At 34.9% G+C, this 15,128-nt stretch overlaps 2 protein-coding genes across 2 annotated transcripts in view; one reads left to right on the top strand and one right to left on the bottom strand.

The window, feature by feature from the left end:
• Positions 1 to 3,242: 3,242 nt before the first annotated feature.
• meng (serine/threonine-protein kinase meng-po) lies at positions 3,243 to 13,396 on the bottom strand. Its single transcript, XM_088226176.1, has 2 exons — positions 13,223 to 13,396; positions 3,243 to 5,502 (listed from the first exon to the last, which is right to left on the bottom strand). Exon 2 carries the CDS (start codon positions 5,488 to 5,490, stop codon positions 4,357 to 4,359), a length of 1,134 nt encoding a protein of 377 aa, XP_088082302.1. The 5' UTR covers positions 5,491 to 5,502; positions 13,223 to 13,396; the 3' UTR covers positions 3,243 to 4,356.
• The window catches only part of LOC148281743 (uncharacterized), a 28,646-nt gene continuing 18,955 nt past the window's right edge, over positions 5,438 to 15,128 (top strand). Inside the window, exon 1 of the mRNA XM_088226175.1 lies at positions 5,438 to 5,532. The gene's annotated coding sequence lies outside the window, so the exon portion shown is untranslated. The remainder of the gene's footprint in view (positions 5,533 to 15,128) is intronic.

Here is a 15,128-nt window from a genome sequence, read left to right as displayed (position 1 = left end):
AACCAGTGCAAAGCTCGAACATGTTTTTTTAATATTATTAATAATTTTAAGCGAGCAGCTTAAAGCTGATATGCTTAAATCTATTTAAACTTATATTCAATTAAAATTTATGTTGTAAGATGTGAGAATATTTTTTTACTCCCGTAATAAGCCTTGCTGCTGCATTGAAAACGGATTGGAGTTTATCAGTTTAGTATTCTGGGAGATTTGTGATTATTCCATTACAGTAATCTAGACACGAAACGACGAGCATTTACAAGAGCTTCAGTTGTGTGTATAGAAATATTTCTCTGTACGGATTTGATTTGTCGGAGATGGAAGAAACCAGTGCTTACCGTTTCATTGACCTGAGAATGAAGAGAAGTATCTGAATCTAAATGAACACCCAGTATTATTAATACTAGGGGTAAGATCACAACCTGAGATTAAAATTGGAGATTGGTCTAAAAGGTGTTTTTTGTTGCTATCAATAGAAACTCAGTTTTAGATGGATTTAGTTTGAGTCTGTTAGACGACATCCAGCTATTGACAGGTGACACGTGATTTTTCAAATTTATGATTATATCTTGAGAGCAGTAAAAATAAATTTATTGATCATCCGCATAACAGTGAGAAAGTAATCTGAATAAGTTAAATTTTGGACACATTGTTGTCAAACAGTGTGAAGAGCATAGGACCGAGCACGGAACCTTGTGGGGCGCCAGATTTAAAAAGGGTAAATGAAGACTTTTTATCTGCAATTTGAACTGATTGCATACGCCCCGAAAGATAAGATTAGATCCATGCTTAGTGAGCCCAGAAATTCCAAAAGTTACTTCTGATCTTTTAATAAGAAAGCTATAGCCTTTTGTATCGAATGCAGAACTCATGATTTAAGGAGAGCAAGTATAATGATAAAAATATATATTAAAGGCAGGTTAGGTACCTAAACCTACCTAAAAGTTTGTGGTTTCATCAAATACCATATAAGCATATTATTATTCTAGTCATAAATTACTACACGGGTAAATTTATTATTGTCCTTCAGGAGGAATAATATATACAACATAAATCAAGGTATACTACTTACTGCTGTCCATTTATTTAGTTTTATACAGCGTATTTAAAAAGAAGAGGTAGGTTATTGTAAAATAAATAAACCCTCACAAGTTTCTACTAAGAATTAAATAGAAATATCACTCTACGGCAAAGGGTGATCCTATATTTTCTTGGATTCCTATTCTTTTTTTTTTATTTGAAAATTTATTAACCCTTACGGATTACTACATTTATTTTACAAAAATAATACATATATACATTTTTTATTCATACTCTGTTGTTTAAAATAATAATTTTTACATCTTCTGAAAAGTTTGACTGAGCCTTTTGCTTAGTTTTGTCTGGTAGTTTATTGTAAATTTCAGTCCCTGGTTTACCAGTCTCGATTGTCCTTTTCTTGTTTTAGAAAGTTGCATATGATATTTTTCTGACATTTTCGTATTATGTCCATGTTTACTACAATTTTTAGTTCTTCGTCTACAATTAAATCAGTGGCTAATATATGGATAAATTTTAATGGACAGTTATAATATTTTTGTGTAACATAAGAAATAAAAAATAAAATATTCTGTAAAAGATAATATGGTTTTTTTTGTAATTAAAAAGGGAAATAAAAAATATTAAAAAAAACACAAAAATATTCCATATTATTAAAGGGCAACAAAATATATCATAGAAAAAAAGAGTTCATATCTTTAGTTTGAATCCAGGATAGTGTATGTTTTTTAAAAGAAGGAAAATTTTGATAGTTTGGAATCAATGAAATATTATCAGTAAAAAAAGATTAAAATATTTTTGGGCCTATAAAATATGCATGTCTCTGTGCAAGCCTCGTTTTACAATGTGTTATTTCTAACACACGATTCCTTCTTTGACTTGATCGGTTTGAATTACTTGTAAATAAATTTTGGTTCTTAAATATGTATTTTAAACATTGAAAACAATATATTTGTCTTAGATCTAAAAGTTTAGCTTCTTGGAACAATTGAAAAGAGGGAAAATTGCGATTTTTGTGAAGCATTATTTTTAACATAAATTTTTGAACAGTTTCTAATGGTTTAATATAATTGTTGTAAGTTCCCCCCCATCCAATATAATTCTTATGCTCCAATATAATATGTGTGCCTATAATTTTTCCTTTAAAATTGTACAGTGATAAATCATTAATATTTAAAATATATATTAGTGGACCCAAAATAGATTCTTGTGGTACTCCAAAATTTACTGTTTGTAATTGGCTTTTTTTTTCATTTACATATGTATACTGCTTCTGATTTAGTAAGTATGATTTGCATAGTTAACATTCTTGAAATTTTACTCCTATATCATTTAATTTTTTATCATGGTCTCAACATCTAGAATAACTCCTGTGATTGGAATCCCAGTATCCATGTTTGTTTGAATAAAATTGATTAAATATAATAGGGTTGTTCCTTTTTCTTTTTTTTCTTGAAAGCAGTGTTGATTGAGAGTTTGTATATTAAGATTTTTTTATATGATCAATTTATTTATTATGAATGTATTTTTCAAATATTTTGTTAACGACTGTTCAATTTGCTATTGGTCTGTAATTACTCTGATCTGTTTTATTATTATTATTTATTTATTGAAAGAAAACAACAGCCATTACAACAAAAAAAAAATATTTTCAAATAAACCAAAATTATAGGCCAGTTATAGTTTTCTAAATACTAAATACAATGTCAAAAAAAAAGAAGAAAAAAAGCGTACATTGAAATTGCCACTCCGCATAATTCCATGCGTAAAAAATAAATAAAGTATTACAATAATAATGAAATAATTTAAAAAATACAAGAAAAAGTTTTTTGTTTACTTGGACTTAAAAATCCTTTTGTCGGCGGATCCACACCTCCTTTATATATTGGAGTTATTCTTGCTATTTTTAATTTGCCTGGATAGGTACCTTCTTTTATATGCAGACTAATCAGATTTATTTATATTGGACTAAGGCATGTCTTTAAGAAGTTTTACTAGCGATGGTTTAATTTTATCATATCCCGGAGAAGCATTTTATTTTTAAATTATCTATATTTTTTTTTATTTCTTCTATTGTTGCGGGTCTAAGAAAGAAGGTAGCATTTATTTGGTATTTTTGTGTTTCTGTTATATTTAAACATGGTCCTTTTATTATATTTGAAAGTTTTTTTCTTACATTTGTATAAAAATCATTTAAAATCATCATCATCATATAAATCGTTTTCAATGTTTATTTTTGTCAATTCAAATTCCTATCTTTCAATTACAATATTAGTTGAGCCATTTTAGATATTATTGTATGGAGAAAACAGTAAAATGAAGCTAGAATGACTCAACTGTTTCTAGGTACCTATGTATTCTTATACAGGAAAGCACTTTAAATTAATGTATGAAATAATAGTACTTAAATCAAATTTACCCTTTAAATCTCAAACACACCTCACCTACAGGGAATTCAAATCTTTAATGGCCTTTGTTTATGTGTGCGTTACAGAAAGTTTTCATATAAAATATTATGGTGTGCGTTCTCGCACAATAAAAAGTTGCATGTTTAATTGGTTCAACGACAAGCACTGATGCACTAATATGAGCCATTCATTCAACCACGCGGCACAACAATCATATAAATATGACAATAACAATATTTTGAGTGTGTCCAAATCTTTACTAGATTTTTCCCCCGAGGGAGTTTAACTTCAAGACTGATTAATATAATAGAGAACTTCTTTAAGAAGGGAATATGAAAGTCCAACGACTGTCATCAGCATCATCATTTCACTTGCCACACCCGGTATTGCATGGGGCACTTCATTGATACACCAATAATGCGGCGTATTTTAATTATCAATTACACGAAGGTAAGGTTATCAGTCTTACACTTCAGGTGCCAGTTCACGGATAGTGAAATCCTGTAGTAAATGAACCGAACCTGGGAACTCAAGCAACCACCGACCACTACACGGATTTATCTCCATTCAATTTCCTTTTTCAGTATTTCTATCTGAGAGTAGCCATGCAGTCAAAAATACTCGTTCAGGATTCTGATTCTATTTCACACACAGAACTGTATTTTTCATCCGCCTAGCCCCGGATAGCGACCGTCATATGGTCTATAAATGCCTAGACTTATCCTTTTCTCAAAAAAATTCTCTTTATCTAACAAATTATCCAAAAATGGCACGCGGGTACAGCTCGTGTCCATTCCCCTCTCCCGGCGATGGTCACTCCGATCTTCTGTCTCCTCTCGTACCGAGATGTACGGCTACACGGCGATGTTTCGCTACTCCGTTGGCTGATTCCTTCGGGGGTGCATATTGTGACTTAGGAAACATCGTCGGGATTTGTGTCGCACGACAGCACCCATTCTCTCACTCTCCTGGATGTAGTTATCTTGTCTAGTGACATGGCTAATCCGTATGAGCTAATCGGTTCGTTGAGTTTATTTTTATGATTTTCTCGCGAATGGCTTCCGTCGGCCAAAGACGGCTTCCTGTCGGGGGAAGCGGATGCGGTGGAGCGGGGCTCCACCAGCCACGGCTCGCTGGCGTACTTCAGGACCTCCGTGACGGGCGCGCGCTTATCCGCGTCGTGCTCCAGCAGGCGGCGCAGCAGGCGCAACGCGCGCGGCGTGCACCGCCGGAAGGCGCGCGGCGCGGCTGCGGTGCGGCGTCGCTGGTAGCGGCGGAAGGCCGCGTACTGCGCGTCCCGCTCGGCGTCCGCCATCCGCCACGGCGGGCCGCCCGCGAGACACACGAACAGCAGCACGCCCAGCTGCCAGCTGTCGCCCGACGGCTCGCACGCGTAGCGCTCGTTGCGCAGCGTCTCGCAGATCTCGGGCGGCGAGAAGGCCAGCCGGCCCCCCGATGGCTTGTCCACCAGCGCGCCCCGCCTCCGCGTGGCGCCGAAGTCGCTCAGCTTGACCTTGGAGAAGTCGGCGACGAACACGAGCACGTTCTCCAGCCTGACGTCGCGGTGCACCAGGTCCTTGGAGTGCACGAAGGCGAGCGCGGAGGCGAGCTGGAGGGCCACGTCGCGCGCCGCGTCGCCCGGCAGGCCACCGCGGCGCACGTGGCGCGCCAGGTCGCCCAACGGCGCGTGCTCCTGCGCGAACACCAGGCAGCCCGCGGCGCGGAACGTCACGGCGTAGCTGTCCAGGATGGCGGGGTGCGGGCTGAGGTGATAGGAGTAGTGGAACTCCCGGCAGAAGTCGCGCGCCGCCGTGAGCCGCTCGCACACGGCTTTGAGCACCACGCGGCTGGCCGTGCGGCGGTGCGCGCACAGAAGCACGCGCGAGTAGCAGCCGTCGGCCAGCACGCGCTGCACGTCGTACTCGTCCTCCAGCCGCAGCTCGTGCAGCGAGGGTTCCCGCACTTGCAGCAGTAAGCTTCCCTTCCTCTCGTTTCTCGCCTTCCCCTTGTCCCCGCCGGAGACACCGCCCAGTAACAAATTTCTCATTAGTGAGCCTCCCTGCAACAAAATCGTTCCGCAATATTTTATGTAAGTATGTTTCTATATTCTGATAACACTGCGTGCACGAATTATTGTCTATTGTAGATATTTATTTATTAAAAGAAAGAAACAGCCATTGTAACAAAAAAATACAATATTTACAAATAAAATAAAATTATAATAAATTATATTAAAATCAACAATATTTTGAGTTTGTCCAAATTTTTGTAGACAAGGACTAGACTCCCTGGGGAGTTGTTAACATTAACATTCACCCGCATAAATAAAGGTTCCAACATCAAGAGATGAAAGAATTTAAGGAATATAGATGTTCAAATATGGGCAGAATGGTGAATGTTACACAGTGTGTAAAGTGGCCACTAAGATATTTAACCTATCCCAGATAGCAGTGAAACTTGGTACAAACTTGATTCAAGATTGATGGAAGGTTAAAAAGGAAAATTTGACGCGACAAGTTTTTATCAAAAGTTGCTGGAATCATAGAATTAAGAATAGTCCAGAAACCGCATACGCACATTTTGATGTTTGCAGAAAGCGACTCAACTACTCATAAATGAGTAGGTTTACGTTTTAACCCATCATTTTATTTCTATTTTATTTATTTCGAATACAAACAGTTGTACAACTTGTACAACTTGTACAACCTGTACAGGTTAAATTAATATTTTTAAAAAAAACTATTTAAAATGTATACATAGTAGGGCCTGCCATCCAGTTATATGTATTTACTAAATAATACTGTAATAAAGCGACGACGGCTTGGAAATTTAAACTATATAAATAATAAATATACTATAAGTTAAAATAGGAAAAATATGGACAAAACAAGGAGATTACGGAAAGGAAAAGAAAAGAAGGAAATTGATAAGGAGTGGTAAAGGATGATTGAAGGAAAGTAAGAGTGGAAAATTGCATTTGATTTAATGATTAAATGAATTATGAATGAAGAGCATGAATCAAGCCTATTAATTTTCTTCTGTACATATTGTATGGAGTGTTAAATATATCAAGACTATTAAATTTTTTGTTAAATGTTTCACATATACGAGGGATCGTTGAATGTTTCCGATGATTAGTTTTAATTTTACCAATATATAAAATATCAAAAAGTCTAGTTCGCCTGGAGGGTACACGGTAAGCAAGTAGATTAATGAGATCCGGGGAATCGAATTTATTATTTACAATTTTGTAAAGCAGGATTTGATCAAACATATCTCTTCTGTGTGCTAATGAATCAAGGTTATAAAATTTTAATGAAGCTAAATAATTTGGAAAATGCAAATGAAATTTGTATTCTAGTTTTTTCAGGAATTTTTTTTTCACTCGATTCTATTAATATTTAATTTATAAACAGGAGACCAGATAACAGTGCAATATTCAAGATGGGGGCGTACGTATTTAATGTAAAGCATTATAAATTAATCTAAATTTTTAAAAGATTTACACAGCCGCATGATAAATCCAGTCATTTTGTATGCCTTGTTAATTATAGTTTCTATATGACTATTGTAATTTAAGTTTGAGTCCAAAATAATTCCCGAGTCACGTATTTCGTTTGCTTCTCTAATTGTATTTTCATTTATCATATATTCATATTTTATTTTATTTTTATTACGCGTGAAAGATATTTTTCAACACAGTAATTCGATAATGCATATAAATCTTTTTGTAATTTTGCACAATCATCTCTACACTTGACTTTAAGGTAATTTTTTTTATCGTCAGCATAACAAAGGTAATGGGCATTTTAAAAACATAATTGAATATCATAAATATAGGCATTAAATAAAAGTGGCCCAAGGTGTGATCCCTGTGGTACACCAGACGGAATGGAGATGAAATCAAATTTATATCCTTCAATCATAATTGACTGAAGTCTATTATCTAAGTAAGAGATAAACCATCTGTATAAGTCTCCGTGTATTCCCAGATATTCTAATTTACGCATAAGATTCTTTGTAGACGTCGCTCAGTACGCAACTCCTGATTTGAATTCAACTATGCTGTGTTGTGTCCTTTTAAAGTGTAGAAATACTGCTAGGATCTTAAAGCAACAGGATGCAATCACATTTCTTGTATATTTAGCAAATGAATGTGTATATAACAAATGACTTCAAAATTGAATTATTTTTCCATCTGTCAGATTGTCGAAGAAACAAAATAGAAATTTCGTTAGTGATGCCAGGGTAATATTTTGTTTACCCTACTTTGCTCATCCAATGAGAGAATTAATGAAAATTGGATCTCGGATTAAACAACTCTGTGGTGGATTTTTGACCGACATTATCTTTAAAACATCAAATATTATTTTACATGATATAAAAATATCCGTTTAATGTAAAAAAAAAAAATTGTTTTATATTTAATTAGTTCATTAATTCAATTACTCTTATTAAATGACCCTTTACTTATCTACTCTGTTGTGTCAATCAATATTTTCGAGTGCACAATAAAATTTTAGAGAAATTAACAGATTGCTTTTTTTTACCTTACATTTGTGTTATGATTATATTTTTTTCCCATCGTGCAACATTACGTGGCGACATCACGAATGCGCGCGGCAAAAGTGGGGCATAGTGGGGGAATTTTTGACACAGTCTGATGTATTCAAATATGATTCTACGCTCCTTCTGGAGTATTCTTAAAGCTTGTATTATGTATATGTAATTTGAATACGCTTTTCGTACTTTTTTAGCCTGTCTATTGGGTACATACCTATATTTTGTTAATTTTAAAAACTTTTTCAGTCTTGTAATTTTTTAACATTTGCACTCTCTTACTGTTTAATTATTATTATGCATACATGTAATTTTTAAACTTTATTTTTTTTTCTATTTTTATATTGTGTTATATATAATTTCGAATTCATTTCCATTACCTTGTATTATGTTTATTTTGTAATTTTTTAAAACTTTTTCACGCCCTTTTAATATTTAGTGTATCATAATTTCTATTCTGCTTTTGTTCATAACGTTATAGTTTCAAATATAAAAACGTCTCTAAATAAATATTGTTATCTGCATGTCCCTAAATGAGTTTTTTTACAAAAACTCGATAATATATGTAATGTGTTTTCAATTTAAATCAATACATATATGTATATATATATATACAGGTGTTCTTTAAACCCTGTCACATCCGAAACCACTATGATCAGTATGGGCAAGAAGACATATTGGCATATTTGAAAAAATATTTAGAACGAAGAAAATTTGTAAAAATAAAATATTAAAAAGAACAAATGGTTGCTTACTTCTGCAGGGGAGAAGCGAGGGGGGCTCTCGCAGCCATAGAAAACATTTTTACCTCGCGTATTCACATAGAAAATAAAAGTCATCGCTCAGTTACGTTGCATGCAGCATGTCTAGTGCGTAGTGCGACAAAGAGGAATATTGAAATCTATTGCAGTCAGCAAATCGGCACAATCGATCTGATTATGGAAGTAAATTATAGAAAAATAATCGATCCGCAATCATATGCGTATTTTGTGAAGGCAAGGTAAGTTAAGTTTAGATTATTGAGGCTTGGGAATTTGTATTGCACGTATTTAAGAAATGTATTTTGTACTTTATCTGTCAAGTTTATGTAAATATTATATTGAGGATTTCAGATGCAGGAGACGTGTTCTAAGTGACTTCTGACTAATGAAGTATATGAAATCTGGGAGAGAATAACAAATAAAAAAGAACGTGTTTTTGGTATAAATATGTGAAAGCATGGCATTCTATCCTCTCTACTTACGTCTCCTAGTAAAATGCGTCCTACTTATTTTTAGACAAGAAATACATTTTTTTTAACATTTGTAATGTCAGATGTTAGTATGAAAATGTATTGATTTTTTTTTCACTTTTAAAAATACTTTTTTAATTAAAAAAAAAGCTTTAGTCTTTATTCAATAAAATACACATTTTATTACAATATGCATTATAAGCATAAAAACATATTTGTCCCGACACACTAAAATATACATTTATAAACGAGGAAATAGTTATTTACGAAAAATAATGTTTCCCTTAAAATTAAGAAGTTTGGCGTTCTATCTACTGTGTCTACCTTTTCAAGAAACATTTAACTCGGCATTAAATATTTCCGAAAAAAATATATCTGTCAAGAAATCGGCGCGCGAAGTGAAAATAAATATGTATTTATAAATAAAAAATAAGTTTGTAAAATGTTGAAGAATGACTATCCTCTCTGCTTACCCCTAAGAATAGTCTGCGTAGTGGTGTACCGATAAGTCGTTTTATCTTTTCCAAAGTTTTTTACTTACTCACCCTTTCATGATTTGTACCTTTTTACTTGAATGCGTTTTGTACGAAATACTTAAGCAAAACTTGAATCCTCCGTTGTTGGTTAAAAATAATCCATTGATTAAATATTTCACGAACAAGTGCATTTGCGATTAAATGTTTAACGTACACATGTCATAGCGAATAAATGTTCGGCGAAGAAGTGCTGTGGCGAACAAGTCGCTGGCGGTGAATTGTGTCTGCAAAGAAAAGCCCGGGAACAAATGTCTCGCGAACAACTGTTGGCTGTTGGCGAACAAATTTCCGGGAACCAATTATTCAAGATGGATGAAAAATTAATAAATAAGATTCACACTAAATATTTTTTTAAAAAAAAGTTCAAAATTTTATTTATTCATCATACCTAACTGCTCCAAGCCAAACTGGTTCTGTTTTCATAAAAATATTTTTAAAAATTGCCTACTAAATTTAACGACTCAAAAAAACCTTTTCGAAACACTTAAAATGAGATGTTTTATCAGTGTATAGTTAATCTATGTACACTTTAATACGTTTATGTTATTTATCCGTAGGTATATTAATCATTAGTGGATTCCGAATTGTAAAATTGTATTCTAAAAACCCCTCCTTCTCCTTCTCCTCCTCCACTTTATTTCCTCGTCCCCAACTTTCTTGCAATGCTAGAATCTAGAATCGGGTTGTGGTCCTGTGGCTAGTGTCTTGGACTCGAATCCCACTCTACCCCAACTCGATTCCGATTTTCTAATAGTGAGTTATTTACAACTCGTTGAAAATGGCCCTCAAAATTAAATATTTGGGTAAATCATAAGAACGCAAATATTTATTTAAAAAAAAAATGCTTTTCTCGCGGTTTTTCTGGCGAAATACGGCGTTTATTGGCAAAAATACTACACTTGCATAAAAAATGTATATAAATATGTGCAGTAGCGACGCTATTAACTAACAACATTTAATAATAAAAAATATACAGACTGGAACAATCTAAATTCAGAAAACTAGTGTTAATGTAAGAGTTATGATAATTACAGATTGAAAAATAGAGTAAAAAAAGGAAATTCTTTAATAGGTAAAAAAAAGTTCGTTCTTGAAGGCAGCGTTAAATTCCAGCTGAATTGTTCCGAGTCTTAGGAGCCACTTTTCCATTTGTTTCAATCAACAAAGAAACGAAAGCAGTGTGCATAAATCGGGCTAGGTAAATGATCGAACCACGCGCTGTGGATTTTAGTAAACATTCGGTTTTGTTTAGATTATTTAGCTTTCATGTTTAAATTTAGGTTGGAATCGTATTTGCATTTGACGTCATACAACTGGCAACGAGAAATGATCCGATCCGGTGTGTTCGAGTGCCGAACATCGCCCGCGCCTAGAGCTGGGCCGCGATTATGAACGGCTATCTTCATCGGTATAATATACTGAGACGGTATAAACTAATATCGATATTTATGTACGAAAGTGTGTATATTTGTATGAAAATTCGAAATATCTTTGTCGGTAAACGGTAATACGTATCCGGAAGAGTTCGATATGTACCTAGCGGGGGCAGAATGCTCGACTTCTTGTATTGTTTGATCAGTGGGTCTGAGTACCTTTTCCATATAGGAACAATAGGCCGCGTGGGTATTACAACCTTTCATAGATGCGATGTGCGACTTATCGTCCCCGTAGCTGCATAGGAGTAGGTACCTATCCGCAGTTTCCGTAGGTAACTCCTATCGAACTTTCAAGATCATCGTTTAGCTACATCAAAGTGGCCATAAAGTCTCGCTGCCGCGCCGCGCCGGCCGAGGGGAGAATATCCAGACCACAATACAAAACTGTTTACGTGTATTTGCGCACTAAAAATACCTAGACTAGTGTTACATGAAACTTTGCAGGTTGGTAACATACGGAATAAAGAAAGGTCAATATTTTACGTAGTGCCTAGGTACCTACTTATTATTTATTTCAACCTAGAAATCGCTAAAAATAAATAATATTGTAAACAAGAGGAGGATCCATCCCATTTATGGATGTAAAATTACGTAATTTTTCCAAAAGTCGCGGTAAAATACCGTAATTTACGGTATTTTACGGTATATGCTCCAACTAGGTAGTGGACATGGAATGATGATGATGATGACTTTTGGTAGGTCAACTATCAAATAATTAGTAAAAAGTTAATGCTAATAGCGCTTTTCCGCTATTTTGATAAAATGTATTTGATGACGCGAGAACTATGAAACTGGTGGGTTCACTAGTCGTACTTTGTATTGAATTTGTCTCACAAATATATCTGCTTACAAATAATTATGTGGTTCGAAATTCGTCCATTTTAGAATTGCCCTTATTTTAGAAAAACGTTATATCTGCGTCTCTCCGACAGATAAACCGGTCAGTATTGAGACAAATACCGGGATTAAATAATAACGGCCGGTAATAGAACCGAGGTTTTCTGGCACTTTCGGGGTTTTATAACCCGAGACTACCGAGAGTGGCCATCGAGATGCTAAGTTCTGGACGTTCTGGTTCCGTTTCCCCCGAGGAACTTCATTCCGACCGGATGCGGACTTTTTTATTTTATTTTCAGTTCACAAACAACAAAAAATATAACAATATAATATACAGGGTGTTCTTTAAACCCAGTCACATCTGAAACTACCATGATCAGTATAAACAAGAAGACATATTGGCTCATTAAAATATGTTTTTAGAACGAATAAAATTTATAAAAATAAAATATTTAAAAAAACAAATGGTTGCCTACTTCTACAGGGGCGAGACGAGGAGGGGAAAGGTACCGACAATCGTGTGGCGGCGCCCCCCTCACTTCTCCCCTGCAGGAGTAAGCAACTATTTGATTTTTCAAATATTTTCTATTAAAAATATTTCTTCGTTCTAAAAATTTTTAAAATATGCTAATATGTTTTCTTGCCCATTCTGATCATCGTGGTTTCGGATGTGACAGGGTTTAAAGAACACCTGTATACACTTTATAAAATAAAAAAAATAATAAGGCTAAACATCTTTCGCCAATTATATGTGAACATTAATAATGACAAAACAAAAATTAAACATTTTAAATTGACTAAAATTTCATTTACAATATACCTACATGATTTATGCAATTGATTAATGTATTTTATCAAATAAAATTTAATTTAAATATTAATAATTCATAAACGGCCTCGTATAGTAATAATAGTAATAATAGTAACAAAAAATAAAAGGAAGAAGTAACAATAAATTACGCGTTAATAAGGGTATTAAATCATTTTATTTAAATGCAAACGAGATCTAACCTACAACAGCACCTACCTAATATTTAAATTATCAAGGACAAAAGTGGAAAAGTTTCAATTTTTTTTGCATTAGATATTATGAAAAAAACTTTACACAAACGGATAATCTAAATAGCAATATTAATATAAGATTTTTACAATTATAAAAATCAAAATTTTATAACTCACCTTTACAATAATGAAGAAATATTAAATCGATCGTAATATCAAATCACTACATAGGTCGAGGAGTAAGTAGATAATACACGGCGGGTAGTTTGTAGAAGTTAATAGTGGATCACTCCAGTTGAGTACGACACCTGCGCCGACCGGCTCCGCAACAGGTCTGCTCTGACTGAGGCTGGCCGCCCACCGCCACCGCCCTTATATATACCCGCCGCGCCACCCGTGCACGCTGACGTCACCGCCCTACACCCTACACCCTGCACCCTGCACCCTACACGTATCCCGCCAGTTTGCCAGCCAGCCTCATCCCTCATCCCTAACAAATTGTTTCATAATCTCCCTTCTTGGTGAAATTTTAATAATAGTACAGCTTACAGCTCGCTCACGTAATTCGATTAACGGTTTTAATTTTATTTATGTCCGATACTTACAGTTACGTACGGTAAATATTTTTATACATTAAATTGTTTTCATATTCACGTCACGAATTGCTAGAATAAAATAAACACTGCCTCGCCGTGCCCGTGATTGTTTCAAAATATGCATATGTTCAGCCCGATTGGAGTAAACTCATTAAATCACTTCGGGGCTGGTAATCTGAATGCTTTTTGAGGGGTAGATTAGTACCCAAATTAACATGCTAGCAACGCTTCCTCTCTCCCCCCTAGAGAGTTTTCAGAATCGCACTCGGTAACGCGTCGGTAACCCGTAATTGAACATGTTTCAAAAATATTGTGTGCATCGAAGATAACTCTGTTAACTTCTCGTAATACGGACCCTGGAGGCCCAATTGCAGTAGTGAATTACAGCACAGAACACCCGGGCTCGTCCGCAGCCTTCCGTGCGCGAGGCGGGGGTCTCGGCCATCACACCTTACACCGGACACCGGTATGGCAACAAACTAAACTGAACTGCTGTTTGTAACTTGAGTTTCCAGCTGTAATAAATACCTAAAATTACCTACAATTAACTTTCTTATAAATTATAACTGTAAAATACTAGCCTAGTACTTGCGGAAACTCTCTGAACTCTGACGTATTGCGGAAATTAGTAGAATATTTTCAGAAGTAGTAGTAGAAACAAGCCAGAAAATTAATGCCGCGTCCGAAGCGAAGGACTCGGAAAATCTTTACAAAGACTTCGTTATTTGACAAAAGAGCTAGTTCAAATGACTGACACAGGTGTAGGTGGTACGCGGTAGAGATAGTATAATTATTATTACACCTATAATTCACGTTATCTGCTGAAAAAGCTAGCGTTACGACTCGTTGAAAATGCCCCCAATATTAACGTATTTGTGCACATCGTGAGAACTCACACATTATCTCATGTCTTATGTTGCGCATTGGCACTTTTACCTTAACCAATTTTAGATATTTTTTTACGTGAATGCAAGATAATCGATCTGATCGATCATATTTGACTTTCATCATGGAAACATGGAATCATGGAATACAGTATAGTAGCAAAATATCTGTCTGTAAAGATCTTACTGTTCTATACCTCACTGTTGACTAGTTACTGAAAATTATTTAATAATATTATTATCATATTTACAACAGGTATTTTTTAGTAATTAAGGAAAAAAACACCAATGCTTTTTTTAATTTATTACACTTTTCACTAAAACACGCGTTAGCATACATTCTTGATACAAATATTTACTTACCTACACACCTCACGTAATAAACCTTCAATCTATGTCCTACGACTACTACGAGTACGTATGATGACGACAAAGTATTGTCTGCTTTGCGAGTCGCCTTTTTTGTCAAACTAATACATAAAGGTAAAATAAATGCCCATGAAATTACTGAATGGCTGATTTGCGATAATTCCTTCCATGCGAGTAGATAATAATTTATCGTTTCCATTTATTGGTTCAATTTTTATATTATTTTCAAGAAAT

The sequence above is a fragment of the Micrasema longulum genome, unplaced genomic scaffold (assembly GCF_059751315.1).
Source record: "Micrasema longulum isolate JH-2025_06_02 unplaced genomic scaffold, ASM5975131v1 h1tg000414l, whole genome shotgun sequence".
In the NCBI taxonomy this organism is placed as follows: domain Eukaryota; kingdom Metazoa; phylum Arthropoda; class Insecta; order Trichoptera; family Brachycentridae; genus Micrasema; species Micrasema longulum.
The sequence above is the reverse complement of the archived record's forward strand: the minus strand, read 5'-3'. Positions and strand labels throughout refer to the sequence as shown.

Bases quoted from the DNA above. Each gene is read 5' to 3' on its own strand.
- meng (XM_088226176.1), bottom strand. From the start codon at position 5,490: ATGAGAAATTTGTTACTGGGCGGTGTCTCCGGCGGGGACAAGGGGAAG.